General features: G+C 45.3%; 1 protein-coding gene across 4 annotated transcripts in view; it reads right to left on the bottom strand.

Annotated features, from left to right (window-relative positions):
• Nucleotides 1-1205: 1205 nt before the first annotated feature.
• NDRG2 (NDRG family member 2) overlaps nt 1206-17175 on the bottom strand; it is a 41040-nt gene continuing 25070 nt past the window's right edge. For all 4 annotated transcript variants that reach the window (XM_053360696.1, XM_053360694.1, XM_053360695.1 and 1 more), the window contains 8 exons: nt 16837-16893; nt 14461-14564; nt 10978-11022; nt 7137-7188; nt 6920-6967; nt 5648-5683; nt 4991-5042; nt 1206-3230 (listed from right to left, as the gene is read on the bottom strand). In XM_053360696.1, coding sequence (XP_053216671.1) covers nt 3070-3230; nt 4991-5042; nt 5648-5683; nt 6920-6967; nt 7137-7188; nt 10978-11022; nt 14461-14564; nt 16837-16893 — 555 coding nt within the window. In that variant the 3' untranslated portion in view covers nt 1206-3069. The remainder of the gene's footprint in view (nt 3231-4990; nt 5043-5647; nt 5684-6919; nt 6968-7136; nt 7189-10977; nt 11023-14460; nt 14565-16836; nt 16894-17175) is intronic.

The raw sequence follows: 17175 nt of genomic DNA on the forward strand, positions 1-17175 counted from the left end.
CTTTCAGAGCACCAGATGCTAGTACTGAAAGCAAAATAAAACGAACTAGCTAAGCATGACATGCAGATCCTAATCATTGGCTTGTGGTCTTCCTTGATGCATCACATGTGGCTCGGCCACCAATTCTATGTAGCATGTACTCCAGGCACAGGGAGCCTTTTCCCCTCCAGATGTTGCTGGGACTACAAATCCCATCAGCCCCAGCCAGCAATACCAATGGTCAAAGATGATGGGAACTGTAGTCCAACAGCATCTGAAGGGCCATTGGTTCCTCACCCATGATGCAGACTGTGAAGATGAGCTTCAGATTTGATGGGAAAACATAGGGGACTGGATTTCCCCATCCTTTCAAGGCAAAGTGGAGGCTCTAATCACCACTGAGGGTTGTGAGCAATGATCAGTTTTAGATTATTTGGTTTGGGACCAAAGTATTTCCTGCCCTCTCCCAGCATATGATCTCAAAGCCATAAGGAGGGCAGCAGAAACTTTTTGAGTTCTGTGGGGGGGGGAAAAGGATCTGGGGTTTCTATAGAGTATGGGTAAATGTGGGCAGGCAACTCTTACCCTACACATCACTTTCCTACATGGCCTCCCTCCTGCAATATGGAGGTAATAATATAGAAGAACTACCTTAGAGACTGTTGTGAAGATAACTGAATGTGTACAAACTAAGTCTCATAGGTGGCACCTGTAATGAAATGTTAGAATGTGCATCCTTACCTCCCAGCCCAAGAGCTCCTGTTCAAGGTTCAGGTCAGTATTCCTTTAGGATATGGTAAACTGTAAGGGGCTCCATGCTTCCACCCAATTTCCCTTTTCCACTTGACATTCAACATTTCTGGGCTACCAAGCATCCTCAGTCTTTAGTGGCTGGGTTGCCTGCTTATGGGGTTTTGTTTACAGTGTACTTCTGCAAACCTCAGGAAGCATGCTTGTTTGGGGCTACAAAGCCAGTGGCACTTACCACCAGCTTCACTACTAGGAGATGTGAATTGCTTGTGCATTTCCCCGAGGCATCTGATTGGCCAGTGCAAGATGGCGGCATGGTGAGGCTCAGCCTCGGTCTCTGTCTCCAACCCACCCTACCTGGCAACTTTGGTTTTCATTTTCATCACAGTGTGCTGGGAACTTCCCTGTCCTGCAGAAAATGGCCCTGGCTTGTTGCATGAATGGGCCACCTTGGCAATAAGAAAAGAAGCAAAAACTCATTCCTCTAGAGACTTTATTGTTAAGAGTCAGAATTCACCATCAATGGCTCTGGGGGAGAAAAAAAAAACACAGAGCCCACACATTCTCAAATACAACAGGATCCCATTACATGATGGAGTTTAAATTCCAGCTGGAATCCATTTCAAACAATGCCCGTATATACAGGCAGCTGAACCATTAACCCCCAGTGCCTATTCAGGTTTGCAGAATAGGTAAGGTGACTTTCTAACTGGACCATTGTCTTTTGGGTTCACAAACTACTCTTTATTCTGGGTTTCGACGAAGCGTTCTGTGCCACTCAGAAGTTTACATACTGGATACCCTCACCTACAGCTGGTTCCAAGAAAATAGTTTACCTTATTTGTTTTGGATTCCTTATTCTGTGAGATCAACATGGCAAACACTATCGATACATTTAGGTTTTTTTTTTTTAATACAGCTGATAACATTCAGAGAACTGATACAGTTGGAATCCCGTTACAGAGTTAAGCTGACGCAAAGTTTGCCCTCCACGGCACCACAAGAGCCCTGCTCAAAGCCAGCACCCAGAACCCACTACAGTCAGCCCTTGTTGCAAAAATAATAATAATAATAATAATCACAGCCGATAACAGTCGGGAGTCTCCTCCACTCATCTCATTACACAAAGCCAGTATAACTGTAGCCTGTTGACATCTGTGCCTGGCACAGTCACAACAAAGCAATCTGGCTCAAGCCTCCAGCAAGTCTCCCCTCCCAGCATCCCCCCTGAAACATCCTGAAAAAGGAACAACCCCACCCTCCCCAACCCCTAATTTTAGCTTTGCCCAGCCTCCCAAAATGCCCCTAACTGCCCAAATCACTTGCTGTCTTAGCAGGAACCGTACATGCACATCACAACGCAGCTACCATCTACAAGGGGTTTCAGGTGGGAAAGAGAATGGCTAAGGTGAGGTGTCTGCATAGGACGGGCAAGATGAGAAACGAAAGCGAGATAGATGATGGGTGAGGAGGAGCGGCTGAGGGCTCCGTTTCTATTGAAGTGAGAATGGGGAAGAAGAGAAGTTGTCTAGGCCCTGGAGAAGGAACTCTAACCTCCCAAGACAGACGGAATGGACAGAAATCTCAGGAGATGAGGCGGGTAAGGAGGGCAGAGGGATGATGGGGGCGGGGGTGGGGTGAAGCAACTGCCATGCTGGGGGGCACTATGTCAGCATGACAGGAGCATAACAAGTCCTTCTAAGGGGGCTTGTGCGTCTCTCTTGTGAGGTCCTGCTTTTTTTTGCCTACGTACACTCCGGAGGGGACAAAGAGAGAGGGAGAGCTAGCAAGGCAATCTGTTGCCCATCCAGGCTACTCCAAGAACGAATCACTCAGAAATCAGGGGGAGGAGGAACCATGGTTAGTTATGATCTAGACAGGAGAGAAAAAAAGAAAAAAAGAAACCCAACGCTAATCCAGACTTCCCTTATTAAGGAACCTAAGTGTGCAAAAGGAGGGAGGATTGAGGAGAAATTCAGAACAGGTGCAGGATGATCTAACAGTTTAGAAAATGTATAGTATTCCATCCATACCTCCCTAGGTGCCGAGGGGGGTCACTAAGGGAACCGGGGTGGGGGGCCGACACTAGTCTTGAGGTTATGGGAGAGAAGAGGGCAGGGTTGGCGAGGGAGGGTGTGTATGTGTTGGGTGAGAAGGAAGGGTCAAGGGGAGTTAATGTTTGTTTTAAAAAGAGTACAATTGCATCCCATCTGGGCCTCCCTGGACGTTTAGTACCGTTAGGGGAGATCGTCACATGGCCCAGTGGCCGGAGTGCATTGTGGGATAGCAGAAGAAGTCCTGTTTAGAGGTGGGAGGCGGCCTCGTCCCCTGGCCCGGCGCTCAGCAGGACACCTCCATGGTGGGGGCTGGCGGCTGAGGTGCCCCCGCCTCGCTGCTCTGGGACAGCGTGCGCGAGCGGGAGCGGTTCCCGTCCCCTGAGGCGGCACTGGACAGAGAGGCGGTGCGCGAGCGGGAGAGGCGCGTCATGCAGGACGAAGCCACTGTGGGGAGGAGAAAAGAGAAAGGGGCAGAGTCAGACAAAGCTCTTGCACATGGCCAGACATAAGTCGCTCCTCCCAGGTCTTGCTCCTCCAAGGCCGGGTGAGCAATCAGTGCAAGGTCAGCATAGTCTTCACATGGCCACTGCAGCTTCTAAGACACATTTGGGACTGAGCACCTTTGGGTGTGAAATACGGATCTGGAACTACCAGGGAATTGTGCAATACCTGCTGGTTTTATATATGTGTACAAGCTCACTTTTCTTTAAATTCCCAGCACCTGTGTGCACTGAGACCCACAGAGCAAGTTAAGGGCAGTGGGAAGGGAGAAGCATAGGCACCATCTCTGGGGGACCCTGGGTTCTGGGGCACCCACAAAATTTTCACTGTGGTTGCCCGTTGGGCCTTTTGGGGCCTATTGCAGACACAGGAGGGTCTGATGGGACCGTTGAGTCATGTGTGCCTCACACTGTGTGATGTCACACACGTGACATCACGCACGCACACTAGGCACCCCCAATGTGAGGCAGAACCCAGTGCAACTGGGCGGGGGAAGGGAGAAAGACCTTAAGGCAGACTCCTCTGGGAAAGGCTCATGCAGCAGATTTCAGATCATGTGAATAACTTGCATAGTCATCAACAAGGCCTGCGGTCCTGCTCCCTCCATCACTTATTGCCATTTTGCATTGTATCCTTTCTCCAAAACAAAGCCATGCATCACCACCACTTTTTTCCCCCACCCTCAAATATTTTGCACTGTCAAAGCCTAGATTGGGGTGCAAATTGATCAAATTTGTACATAATTAGGTCATTTGCATAACATGTTGATAATGTGAGCAATTTTGTTTTGGAATGCAAACTTAGGGTTTGCATGGTGCAGAACTGCGGCAGTCCTTGTTGTCCGATAGTGTCATACAACGTATGACATTATACAAAGGCACATCACCAGCCTTATTGACTTAGGTGCATGACAGAAATCCAAATAAACCAAATTTTGCTTTCTCATCGTCACAGCAAACAGCTCAGTGTGTCCTAACTGGAGGTGATGTAAGTGTGAATTTTAGAGAACACGGGAGTGAGGAAGTCACAAGGGAGGGTGTGCAGGCAAGTCGGGGGGAGAGTGTGTCAAAGGGTTATAGGTGGTTGGGTGGAAATACCACAGAAGGTACCTGACCCCTGACTCAGTTTCTTGTCCAGTACATAAGGGACTGAGGAGAAACAGGAAAATATACCTCAGTCTACAAAGAAAAGACACCCCCCCCCAGAAAAGAATTTACCGCTGACCACTTTTCAAGGGTTTTGGTCAGAACTTGCTTCAGTTTCCGGACACCCCCAGTTCCCAGGCAACTTAATCTAAGAGGCCCCCAGGAATGTCACAAGAAGGCGAATGTCAGCTGGGGGAAGGATGGAGGGAACATGGTGCTTGGAAAGAGACAGATCCCTTCGTTACTACAAGGGGCTATGGGGAGCGCTGTAACTGGGTGCAGGGCCCAGTCAAGGTGGAGACAGTGAACAGGGTCTTCAGATGCTCACAAAGGAAGGAAGAAGATGGATCTCTTAGTGAGTCACAGCCCCGGCAATCACACAATTGGATCAGCCTCTGACGTTGGCCCTAGTAGTAGTCACAGGAAACCACACAGCTGAGGTATTGAGGGGATGGGTATTCTGAGAAATCTCTGCTCTGGCTCAAACATTCCCAGTAATGCATGCCCTCTGAGGGATGTATGGGGGAGGGGGCAGAATGTCTAGGATCCAATACTCACTGTATCCCATGCCTTGTACGAAGTACTTGAAAGCCTCAGTCAGTTTACCAGGCTGAAGGACGGATGAGAGGGAAGAGAGACAGAGAGAGAGAGCCAAGGAAAACATTAGAGGTGTGCTAACATCGGGGTGGAAACATAACCAGCCAATCCTTTTTTGCATCGTATTTGTAATCTTGCCTCCCTCTTTACAAGGTAAGTACTTAAAAAACCCCACCCCACACCAATGCTTCGGGTTGGAGGCAGAAGAACCCACAATAAGTTGGAAAATGTCTGGCATGTTAACCTCTCCAAGTCAATTTGGGTTAAAAATTGGAATTGATTGATCCTACTAGAAAACAGCAACAGTCCAGAAGCACCCACAGGTATATATTTGCAAGTTATTGAGACCTTGAAAACTTTTGTGAGATGCATTTGGAGCTGGAGAAACAGCAGCAGGGAAGGGGAAATTAAGTGCTTGCTCTCCGAACTCTAAACCACCCCTTCCCAAAGTGACTTTTCTATTTAAATCGAAGAAGTGTGCACAAACCTTTGAAGCATGTCCTAGCAGAAGGTACAATGCACTGAGGAACATTAGGGAGGGTTTAACTAAGTGCAGCAGAATGGACAGAATCAAATCCTGCCCCCGACCCTCCCACCAGTCGTGCCAGCCTGTCTCACCTGGGTCAGCTGTGGTTGTCCTCCAGAATCTGCCATCTGAAAGATACAAAGAGAAACCTAAATGGGGAGCAACTGTCTACAGGCTGGAGAATATGCAAGACTAAGAAGGAAGACCTGGCCATCTCTCTTAAGTGGCTGCCTCCTACTCCCAACGATTCTCTGCAAAGCACAGGTTGTTGTTCAGTGACAGCAGAGGATGAGGAAAAGTTGAATTTGGTTTGTATGTGTGCGTGGGAACCTGAGCTGATTTCTGTATAAACATGAATAGACACACCAAAGCTTTGACACCAGTGGAACCTCAGTCACAATCTACCAAGAATACTCCTGTGCCCTACCTCCTAGCACAGAGAATCCGTGTTCAGAAAAATCCTGCCCCTCCCCAAAGGGAAACCTTAAGAAAGCATTTATGCATTCATCCTTCAAAGATTTAAAGTTATATAAACAAAGAAGTAGCTGTGGTGTGTGGTGTGTGGGAGGCAGCAAAAAAGATTTAGGCAAACTTTAGGAATCTCAAAAGTGATGTTATGGGGATGGTAGACAAGCCCTGAAAGACAGAGGTAGAGGAAGTGGGAGGTGTGGGGAGACAAAATGATGGTCATAGAAGAAACATGGAGCAACCAGGTTTTTAGCATTGAATTTCATGGGTATTCTTAATAGATTATATTGCTTTATGTAAGGTGCTTAGAGGTTTTTGTCGGTGATTGTTTATAAGTCTAGCCTAATAAAATAACAAATGGGAGAAGGGATGATAGAATATTTGATTTCTGCATTTCTTGCCTGTAAACTCTATGAAGACAACCAAATCGGATTGGCGACTTGTATTATCTGAAAATTTCCAGGCAGGACTTCTGAATGGTAACTGGCCTACCTTTTGGCAGATTCAAGCAGGTTATTAACTGAGATTGTGGCTAGCTTTCTCTTTCTGACTACAAAGCATGAAACGAAATCTTTCCTGATCAAACCTATCCTGTATGGCTGCTGTTGTCATGCGTTACAGTTTTTAATCTGGTTATGTTACTCATTTTGTTCGGCTCAAGTTTAAGTTCCACATTTTAAGGTATCCTGTTGTAGATTTCATTTTAGACATTCCTGCTATTTTATATCATTTATGCATTGCAACCCACTGTAATGTATTTTGAATGTTATGCTATGTATTGCTGTTGGCTTAATTTTGTTCAGGTCTACGAAATAACAAAGGTACAGCAGCAAAATTAATGGAAGCCGAAGGCTAGACTGGCATCCCCTGCAGTGGCCTCGAGAGGCATTGCTTACCTTGAGGAAAGAAGTCTGGGTAGGGTCCAGTTTGGAATTGCACTCCACCTGGCGGGAGAGATAATGGCAGCATGAGGATAAAGAGCAGAGACAAAGTGAGACAATAGGTATCTTAGTTCCTGTCAAAACCAGAAAGTAGAGGATGGGCGGAAGGTCCAATGGCTCCATAGTCTTTTGCTGTGGAATTTTTGAGAAGATATCTAGCACTATCACTCACCACTGCATCTTCATGAGGGGCCTGGTCTCCCACCACCAGCATCACAGGACACCTGGCAATGTGGAGAAGAAGAAAAATGTGTCAGAAAGTTAAAGCTGCTGTAAAGGTTGCAACTCAGCTTACTTGGGTCTTGCAAACAAGTGAACAGCTTTTGAGTTGGGGCATCAAGAGCCCTACTCTACGTTTCATGAAAAGCTAGACAGCCATGGTGATTTGTAGAGGGGGGACGGACCCCAAAACAAGTACGGTAGTACTTTTATTAGGACCAACAAAATGTCAAAAAAATAGCAAGCAAGCTTTTGAGTTCTCCACCAGTCTTGAGCAAGCTAAGCAGGATGGGGGAGCGAAGAAGAGAAGAAATGTTTGCAGGTTGAAACAGCCTGAAGATGGGATTCCAGGAGTCTGGGCCCTTGCAGACTCCTGCTATTTTCAGATGGGATGCAGTCACAGAGTGGCAAATTCAGGTTGTGCAATCAAAGCCGATAGGGCACTTTTTTTGCACAACAAACTCCGGGATGGGAAAATAGACTTGAAGTATCGGATCACATTTGCTTCCTGCAACACCACACCCCATGAAGTCCCCACAAACAAATAAAAACGGATGGTCGTTAAGCCGGCTGCCCGGAAGCGGCCTACAGGCTACAACAGTCTCCTGCAGCCTAGTGCTCTCCAGATGTCTTGGATGGCTGCGCTGGCTGGGGCTGATGGGAATTGTAGTCCAAAACATCTGAAGGGCTCCTGAGGTCTCCGGGTTGGGAAGGGCTGTGTTATACTGTCCATAGGAGAGCAGCTGCACTGCAGGAGAACTCTGAAGACTCCGCTCTCCCACACAGGCAGAAAAAGGCAGAGGACAAAAACTGCAGTGAAGGAGTAGCTGTTGGCTGCCTCCCCCCCACCCGCCCTTGCCCCAAGTGACTAATTTTTCCCAGGCACTCAGAGGAAGAGAAGTCGGGGAAGTTAGCTGCTAAGAAAAAAAAAAAAATAAGAGGAGATAAACAACAGAGGGGGAGAAGCAGCCAATGATTCCTCCTCCACTCCAATTGATCTCTATCACCTCCCACTCTCTCTGACTCTTGGTGCAGGAGCCATTAGAAATCACAACAAACAGATCTCTCATGTGGTCAATGTAACATGTAGTTATGCTCTCAGGTACTGCTGGTGATATGCCAGGCCTCTCTGGGTGGTGGGGACAGCAGGGATCCTTGCCTCAGTGTCAATCCAGGGCATGTCTATCCTGGAAGTTTGTGGAAAGGGGGACCTGGCAATCAGCTACACACTCTTGCACACTGCATCAGCTCAGACCCAGCCATTTTGTTTGGGGTTCAGAGGTGCTTCCTAAGGTTGCTTAGCAACCACAGTACACTACTGATACCCTCCTGTCTCAGGGTCAGCTCAGCCCTAGAGGCCATACAGACCATTTTGGGTGGGCGGAGAGTGGCGACAAACTTTGAGAGCCACACAGTTTTAATGTCAAAGACCCTCAAGGGAGGAGCACAATACCCGCCACCCTGCGAACATTTGAGGAAGCAGGGCAGCCGCCATTTTCCCAGTAGCAGCTCCATCTCCTCACTCTATCCAATTGTGAACCAGGAGTACAAGACTGCAATTGGGAAGACCCTTAAGGAAGGACCGTAATCTCCCTGCATATAAGGTGTCAATATTGGGAACAGCAAAATTGTAATTACTGATTATTATTCATTATTGTTGTACTATGTATTTTGGGTCTACAGACTGCAATAAGGCTGTGTGTGAATTTTTCTTTTGCCTGGAGAAACAATATAGCTTAAGCCAGCCCAGGCCCCTCATGAAACCTGGCACAAAAACCAAGGCCTATATCCAAATTCTACAGAGATGGAAGTCCTCCTTCCCATTAACTTCCCATTCCAGCAGAGTTTTGCTGTTATAAAAGGGTGTGCAGCTGAATTTTGTGTCAATTCAGGGCGTTGGTTTCTTTTTGAAAATAAAATAGCTCAACCAAAAGAACAGCTCATGGTTCCTCAAAGGAGCAAGTGTACAAGAATGGGAAACTCATGCAGATGAGCACACACACAAAAATCAGGGTTATAAACAGCTTTTTCTGGGTCCCTCAGAAGAACATAGTCAGGGCCCCTCCTTTTTATTGTGAATTCATGATGATGTTGGGGAAGTTATATGTGATTCCATTTTCAATACTGTTTGTGCCTGCAAGTTTCAAGGTGGACATACTGCTTCATTTCTAATTGGTGCATGCCCTGTGACTTCCTGCTGAAATCCTTTAACTTTTTATACTCCGCTTTTTCCACTTTATCCCCCCCCCCTTTCCTTGCCCTATAACACAAGAGTGCCCCTGCAAATGGCAATGCCATAACATTGGGGAAGCACTGCAGAATAACTTATCAATGTGTGGACCTCTGGTATATATTCACCACTATTGCACTATTATTGTGCCAATGACATACAGAAATTTAGGAAGCTTCCTTGTACTGAGTCAGACCATTGACCCATCTAGTTCAATCCTGTCTACACTGACTGGCAGTGCCTGTCTAGCCCTACCAGGAGATGCCAGGGATTGAATTTAGGATTTTATGCATGCAAGGCTTTACCACTGAGCTATAGCCCTTCCCAGTGGCAAAATGCACCTGGGGGGATCTGGAGGCACTCTCCCAGTGGCCCTTCCATGTAGCCCCTGCTTGAAGAATTGGTTCCTTTTCCTCACTGGTGTGCCCAGAAAGCTGGCATGTGAGCACGTGACAGTAGCGAGGATTTTGGGGGTGGCAGTTACTGGGGTCTTGACAGATGCCCATGGACGTTGACCCACTAAGTTGGGATCAGTGAAAACAACAAGAAGGAACAAAAACTGCAATGCAAGATTGATTCGTTCAGACACAATGTAAGAAATTGCTATTTTTAGCATCTCTCTTTCCACATCCCTCTTGCCACCCCTGGGAGTTAGTCACAAGGTCACACCTTTTATTTTCAATTAATTAATCTTGCAAGCCAGTCCCTGAAGTTTCAGAGTGAAGAAAATAAAAGAATTGCTGGGAAAACAGAGCAAGCTTGTCACTAATTAATCTAAAATAAGATTAATGAGGATGAGAAGCAATGTAGGAATAGGTGGGAAGGCACTGACACATCTTAAAAAATTCTGCTCTTCCAGCTTTTCCTCCTAGAGATTCTAAAGTACTTATATATGTTTGAATGCAGAAGTGCTTTAAAAGTACAGTCATACCTTGCTTTGCGACCGGGATCCATTCCGGAGCCCCGGCCGCTAGCCGAAAAGGATGCAGGGCAAAGCACCAAGGTCTACGCATGCGTGCGGAGCAGTTTGGGCTTCTGCACATGTGCGAAGCGCGATTTATCACTTCTGCGCATGTGCGAGCAACAAACCCAGAAGTAACCCGTTCCGGTACTTCTGGGTTTGCAGCGGACATTCGCCAGAATGGATGCTAGACGAGGCGGATGTTCGCAGAGGTATTACTGTATATAAATGATTGCTCATTTTTTAACTTGCCGCTGTTCCTATGCCTTTAAGCAATGTTTAATCAGCAGGCTTTAGAAGGTAATAAATTTCACATCCAGTTTCATGAATAGCTGCACTGCTAGCACCCCAAGCCGCTGTTCAAAGGCACAAGAGCAGGTCAGACCAGTTTTCCTGTTCAGCTGGCAACCCTCTTAATGTGCATCTTTTTCAGTGCTTTGTTAGGATGAACTGTGCATCAAGTGTCAACCCGAGCCTCTAATTTGTATTTTAAAAAAACAATTCCCTTTGCTATTGACAGCATGTGAGCCCTACCAGAAGCAAAGGTGGCAATTTGAGGACACAAATGTGTGAAATAAAATGCAGGGGCTGGCTGGCACTCACTTGAAAGTGATGTCTCCTCCGCGCTCCAAGCTCAGGTCTCTGCGGCTGTAAGGGGGGAAAGAAGGGAATTGTAAGCTTATTTTTTTCCAGCCTCCTAAACAAAGACCTCCTTATGCAACCCGCTCCCTGCCCCTGCATACCAATACCATCACTAGGCTCTCCATATGCTGGTCTCCCTTGTTATATAACTCTAGGTCTAAGAGTTGCCAACCCCTAACTCTTCAAAAAAGTGCTCCTCTGTCTTGATCACTGTGGCCCTTCCAAACATCTCCTCTCCATACAATTGTTGAAGGCACATAAATATCCTTCTAACCCAGAGGTTGGCAACCTTGCCAACTTTCAGGAGCAAGTGTACTGGTCAAATACGAAGAAAAGAAAACAATCCCAGCACAATCAGTCCGAATTCTGCAGCCAATCTACATCCTACACCAAGCAGAGCATAATTCTCTAACCTGATGACAATTTGCATCATCCTCTTATTTTGCATTGTTCAGTTGCAACTGTTTTAAAAAGTTTGCATCACTGAGGATACGATCCTGATGTTTACTCCTGGGGAGCGAGGGGCAAGGGGAATCACAACTACTTGCCTTTTCCATCTCCTTCTGCCAGTGGAGAGGAACACTGCTCTCAGTAGAAGCCCTGAGCTTTGCTCAACGGGTGGGAAGTTGCCACTGGGGCATTTTGGGGTGGCATGCTGAAGCCTTGACTCTCGTGTCACATCCGCATCATGCATTCAAAATACATTGAAAGTGAATGGCTTCCCCCCAAAGAATCCTGGGAACTGTAGTTCACATCTCGCAAAGATACAATTTCCAGCACCCTTAACCATCTACAGTTCCCACGATTCTTTAGTGGAAGCCATGTGTTTTAAAATAGGGTTGCCAAGTGTCCTCTTTTCCCAGGACACACCTTCTTTTTCAGGGCGAATTTGGGGCGAATTGCATTCATTTGCTTTGAATGTCTGTCATAGGATCCTCTATTTTGCTCTTCAAAATATGCCATCCCTAATATATGCTATATTGGACCCCTCAGCCGCATTCACCTCGAGCTAGCCCAAGGGAAAGGAAAAAAACATCATTCCCACCTTATATGCAGGCTTGCAGGGCTTTAGATGTGGGATTGCTTTGCCTTTCTGTTTTTACTAGTCATATGGCGAAGCAAAGAAGTATGCAAGCCATACTCTAATGTCGGGAAAACTTATTCAGCCACTCATCCAGCACCTGAGATTTCTCAGACCTTCAAACATATCCTCGCAGCCATGAGGCCTGGAAACTTGCTTCTTCCTTTTTCTTTTTATACATAAAGTTAAGATTCTCTGAAGATTGAATTCTACCACCAATATAACATCCTGCACCCCCCCCCGAGCTGCTGCAGAATGCCAACACACACACACACACACACACACACACACACACACACACACTCCTCCCTGTGTCTCATCCCTTTCTCTGGGCCAACCAAATGGTGCAGTGACTAAACAACTGCAGTTATTATTTATCATTATCCCATCCTTTCACAACCACGCACAAGGCAGCTTACGTATGACTGAAATAATACAAAGGCTTCAGTCATCTGCCTTTTAACTTGAACAGTCCATCAGTTCATTGATTTACGTTTAAATAATACACACCAGCATATTGTCAAAACCTTTAAACAGAGCAGCCTTTCTGAGAAGCATGAGGTTAAATTTATGAGTGAGCAAAAACACACACACACAAAAAAACAAGCAGCAAGTTCATTAGAATGGCAACTCCTTAAACTGTGTTCCATGAGAGGAAATGAGGATTGAAGGAAATTATTAAGGGCTTCCGTGAACCTAAACCATCTACCCAGGCCCAGGTTCAGAAGGCTCCTTTCAGCTCTGGTACACCAGCAGAACACAACTTACATTTAAATTAAAACATGTGAGTAACCCTCAAAGAACCCTGAGAACTTTAGGTTTTTGAGGGTGCTGGGAACTGTAGTTCTGTGAGGGTAAATTACAATTTGCAGGATTCTTTGGGCAAAACCACATGCTTGATATATGCTGTTAAGTGTATGGTGTATACACAACATCACTGTGGGTGCCTGTTTGGGGCCCTCTTTAGACTAACACTCATATTGACATCAGACGGTGGCTGTGTTTTTTTCAAACTCTTTTTACAACAGTGCCCTGGAAGTTGAGTTATGGTGAAATAAAAGGCAGGGTCGTCATCCAGAACTACAAAATTAGCCACACAGAGGCCCTATCCCCAAGACCCTGTAGGAGTGGAACGGCACCAGATGGCACTTCTCCAAGGGCTCCCTCAACTTTGGAAGCAGCCACCCCTTTCCAATCCATTTCAGCTGGAGACGGGCGATTCTACTGTGATTCTGCATTGAGTCTGAACGGATGTTCGGCTATTCCCCAAAGGAGAGATGCAGCAGAACCACCCATTTCATCCTTGCATGAGTCACACTGCCCTGGGCAGTCAGGAGACATCCTCAGAGCAGTGAGCCATGCGGTAACACACAGGGTGTGCTTCTCTAAAGGCAAGTAGTTATTTCAATAGAAAAAGCAAGCAGTTAATACAGAACAGAAAACCCGTAGCTGTCAGAAGTCCGAGGAAAGCCTGTGTGGGAATTAAAGAGTGTTTCAGTCACAGGGGGCCTTGCCATTAGGCAGAATGAGGCAATTGCCTCAGGCGGTAAGTGCTGGTGGGGGGAAATTATCATTCTGAGCACCCCCTGGTTGTACCCTTCTGTCACTTGCTATGCAGCCAGTGCTGTGCAGCCACAATGAGCCTGCTGTCCTCAGTCCTTAGCACTGTTAGAAGTGCTAAGCAAAACTGAACTGCCAGCCCAGTTAACCTCTGTATGTGGAATTGCGTGTGCATGCAAATGTCTTGTGCCAGTCCTGGTTCCAGTTATTTATTTAGATACCTTAATATTTATATCCCTGCCAACTACATAACATTGCTAAATTCTAGTCTGCTGGAGAACTAGAGGCCACCAGGGCTTGAGAAGGGAATCTTCACCTATGTGATTATCATCTACAACTTTGTTGTTGTTGTTGTTATTCATTTCATTTCTATGCTACTTTATATTTTTAAGAAAAACACCACAAAGCGCTTTACAACCCAAACTAAAACATCGCATGAAACATTCAAAAATCAAGCATTGCAGAAGAAGATAAAATATAGAATAGATGTTCAAAGCAACATAATTGACAAGAAAATAAAATGTCTCTTAAAATTCAAAAGAAGACATTACAGAGGGAACATATTCCTGCGCAGTAAAATCTTATTGGTGTCTGGACCAGCCCTGCCTACCCAGGCTGGCCACTGGATGTACCTAGGCAGGAAGAGGTCTAATAAAAGACTTCCTGCTTAGTCTGGATCTGTTTCTTGCACAACAACTATCTTTCTTGCTCTGGATTGCTGCTGCCAACACAACTATGACATGCCCTCACGCTGGTCTTTGATGCTGTGTCCCCACCCAGGTAAGTCCTGCCCACACACCCACCTGTTGTAGCTGCTCCAGTAGAGCTGGATATTGGGCAAATTGGTTGCATGACTCAGGACATGCCGCTGTTGTTGCACCAGCTCAGTGTTCTTGGACAGTTCCTCCTGTGGAAGAACATAAACGGGGCGTTAATGCAATATCCTAATCCCACTCAATTAAGACATGCCATAATTAGTACATGGAAATGCTTATTTCTGTGCTATGAAAAGCTCTGCTATCTGATTTCCACAGATCGGAACAGGTACAAGAACAGACCAAGATATTTTCTTCGGGAGTTTGGCAACCCCAATCACTTCTCTCAAATGTAAATTACATTATTATTATTTTGCAAAAATGCAAAGAATGCCAAACATCCCCTCACCCTAAAAAAACACTGGCCTGCCATCAAATCCACACTATTTTTTTTTTAAGATGCATAATTGGATACCAACTCCAGCCATCCCTTGTTTAGAGAAAGCAAAACCATCTTCATTCATTTTCATCAAATTTGCAAAACAGGCCGTGCTCTGGCCCTCGAGTTTAGATGGTGATTGTTGAGGTAACCGAAGCTGACATTGTGATGTGCCTCTCTTCTTCCCCTTGTTCTCCAGTCATGATTCTGAACATCCAAGGTTGCTAATCCTGGCAAAACTGAGAAATGTGTGTCTCACTCACAGGGCTAGGCATTGCTGAACCCCAGTTCAGCTGGCACTGCTGTGACATGGATAACACAAAACCCCTCAGTTCTTCACTCAAACAAGGGAACTATGCTGGCATTTCCCCACATAGAGCCATTTCCCCACATAGTGGCTCAATATTATTATTATTCTCTATTATATTTATATCCTGTCCTCTTTCCTAAAGGAGCCCAGGGTGGCAAACAATAAGTGATAAAACAAGAAAAATGTATTTAAAAGCATCTTAAGAAATCATGAGGTAAAGTGAAGTGGTAGCCAGATGGTGGGTTTTGGAGACAAAGACAGCTTCTCCACTGAGGCAGGGTCAAGTGGGAAGTTCTCCTGAGCAAGCTCTATTGAGAAGAGTGGGGGCTACCCGAGAGTGCCCACCCTTCATTTGAATGGATCTTTTTCAGAAGAACAGAGGACATTCCATATTTTCTATTTCTTCTGCCCACTTATGTCCAGGCAGAAGCTATTCCACCCATTGTTCTCTTCCTACAGTTTTGTGTACCCTTTCCATCTTTCTTCCCTCTGTTGTTTTCTCCACTTTTTAGAAATTTAGATTTTACTTAGTTCCAGGTTTTTGGTCATAATGCTTAAAAAAACACCCATTTGATAGCATTGATTCCCCACCCCCAACTGTAGTAATTATTACCAATATACCAGTCAACCTGAATACAAATGGAGTGGTGGTGGTACCTAACATTTAAATGTTGGAACAAAATAAATATATGTTGGCCTTAGGTTCACTGAATAGGTCTGGTGAAGCTATTTTTTTTAAAAAAAATGGAGATTTCTTCTTTTGTTTTATTACTCGGTAAAGTGACATGCACAACACTTATACGTGCAGTTACTTTTGTTATTAAAATAAACACACCTGCATAAAACTCACAAATATTACAATCAGTGAGGGTAATTGGGGAAATACAAGCACTATAGAAAAATTACATAGTATAGTATGGAATAAGGTGCAGGGTAAAGCACAACCATAAAATTTCTGGGTAATTTTGCAAAACAAGAGAGAAAATAGTTGGAAAGATAATGTTGGAACATTGACGATGGAATACCTTCTGTACTGATGTGTGACTGTTGCTGACATTATTTGCAGTACCAGGTTGAAATTTTATTTACCCAGCCATTTTAACAGTTCACATTGATTAGTCTGCCTTATTGTTTTAGCTGCTTCTATACTGACTCCATGAAGATGTCTTGTTGTTTTATTTACGCTAAAAAGGTGGCCAATTTTAACCATGCTTATTATATACTGATAAAGAGCTGTCTACATAAATACGTGGTAATGTACATATAGCAAAAAGTGGATTTAAAGTATGAAGTAAAGATACAAGAACAAGACAGTGTTTTTTAATCAATAATAATAATAATAATAATAATAATAATAATAATAATCCATCAAGTTCTAAATCCATGAATTTTAAAGAATGGTTTCAGCTTGGTCCCACACAAACCTTCGCCAGTCTGCTGCGCTCCAAAGCTTTTGGGCTATAGGTCCAATCCACTCCAGACAGCATGGCTGTGTTGACTGAGGCTGATAGGACTTGCAGTTCAAATAATCTGGAGGGTACCAGGTTGGTGAAGGCTCTCACATCACTAGAGAGCGCCTTCTCAGACAGGGGGGCATCCCTGGTCCATTCTATCTCTGGCACACCGCTCCATGCACCAACTATTGTCACCCTTCTCCTCTCCTGCACATGCTTACCTGGCTGAAGAGATGTTGCAGAATCATCTCAGAGTTGGAGGATGTGAGGCCAGTCAGCTGAAGATAGAAACAGAATGAGATCAGAGGAGATGCAAAAGTAGACACTGGTTTGAATGGGCCAGATTGGCACCTGCATGAGAATTATGGGGATTGGCTTATTCCCCAGAGGGAAAGCAGAGATCTCTGAGAATCTATTGCCTTCCAGAGCTCAGCCAGTACTCAAAAGCTAAAATCTCTTTTCAGTACCAGAACAAGCAAAGCAATCAGAATTAAGTGTTTCTGAGAACATGCAGAATGCATTTTATTCCACTGCTGAATTACTGAATCCCACCTCTAAAA

The sequence above is a fragment of the Podarcis raffonei genome, chromosome 13 (genome assembly GCF_027172205.1).
Source record: "Podarcis raffonei isolate rPodRaf1 chromosome 13, rPodRaf1.pri, whole genome shotgun sequence".
NCBI classification, from domain to species: Eukaryota; Metazoa; Chordata; class Lepidosauria; order Squamata; family Lacertidae; genus Podarcis; species Podarcis raffonei.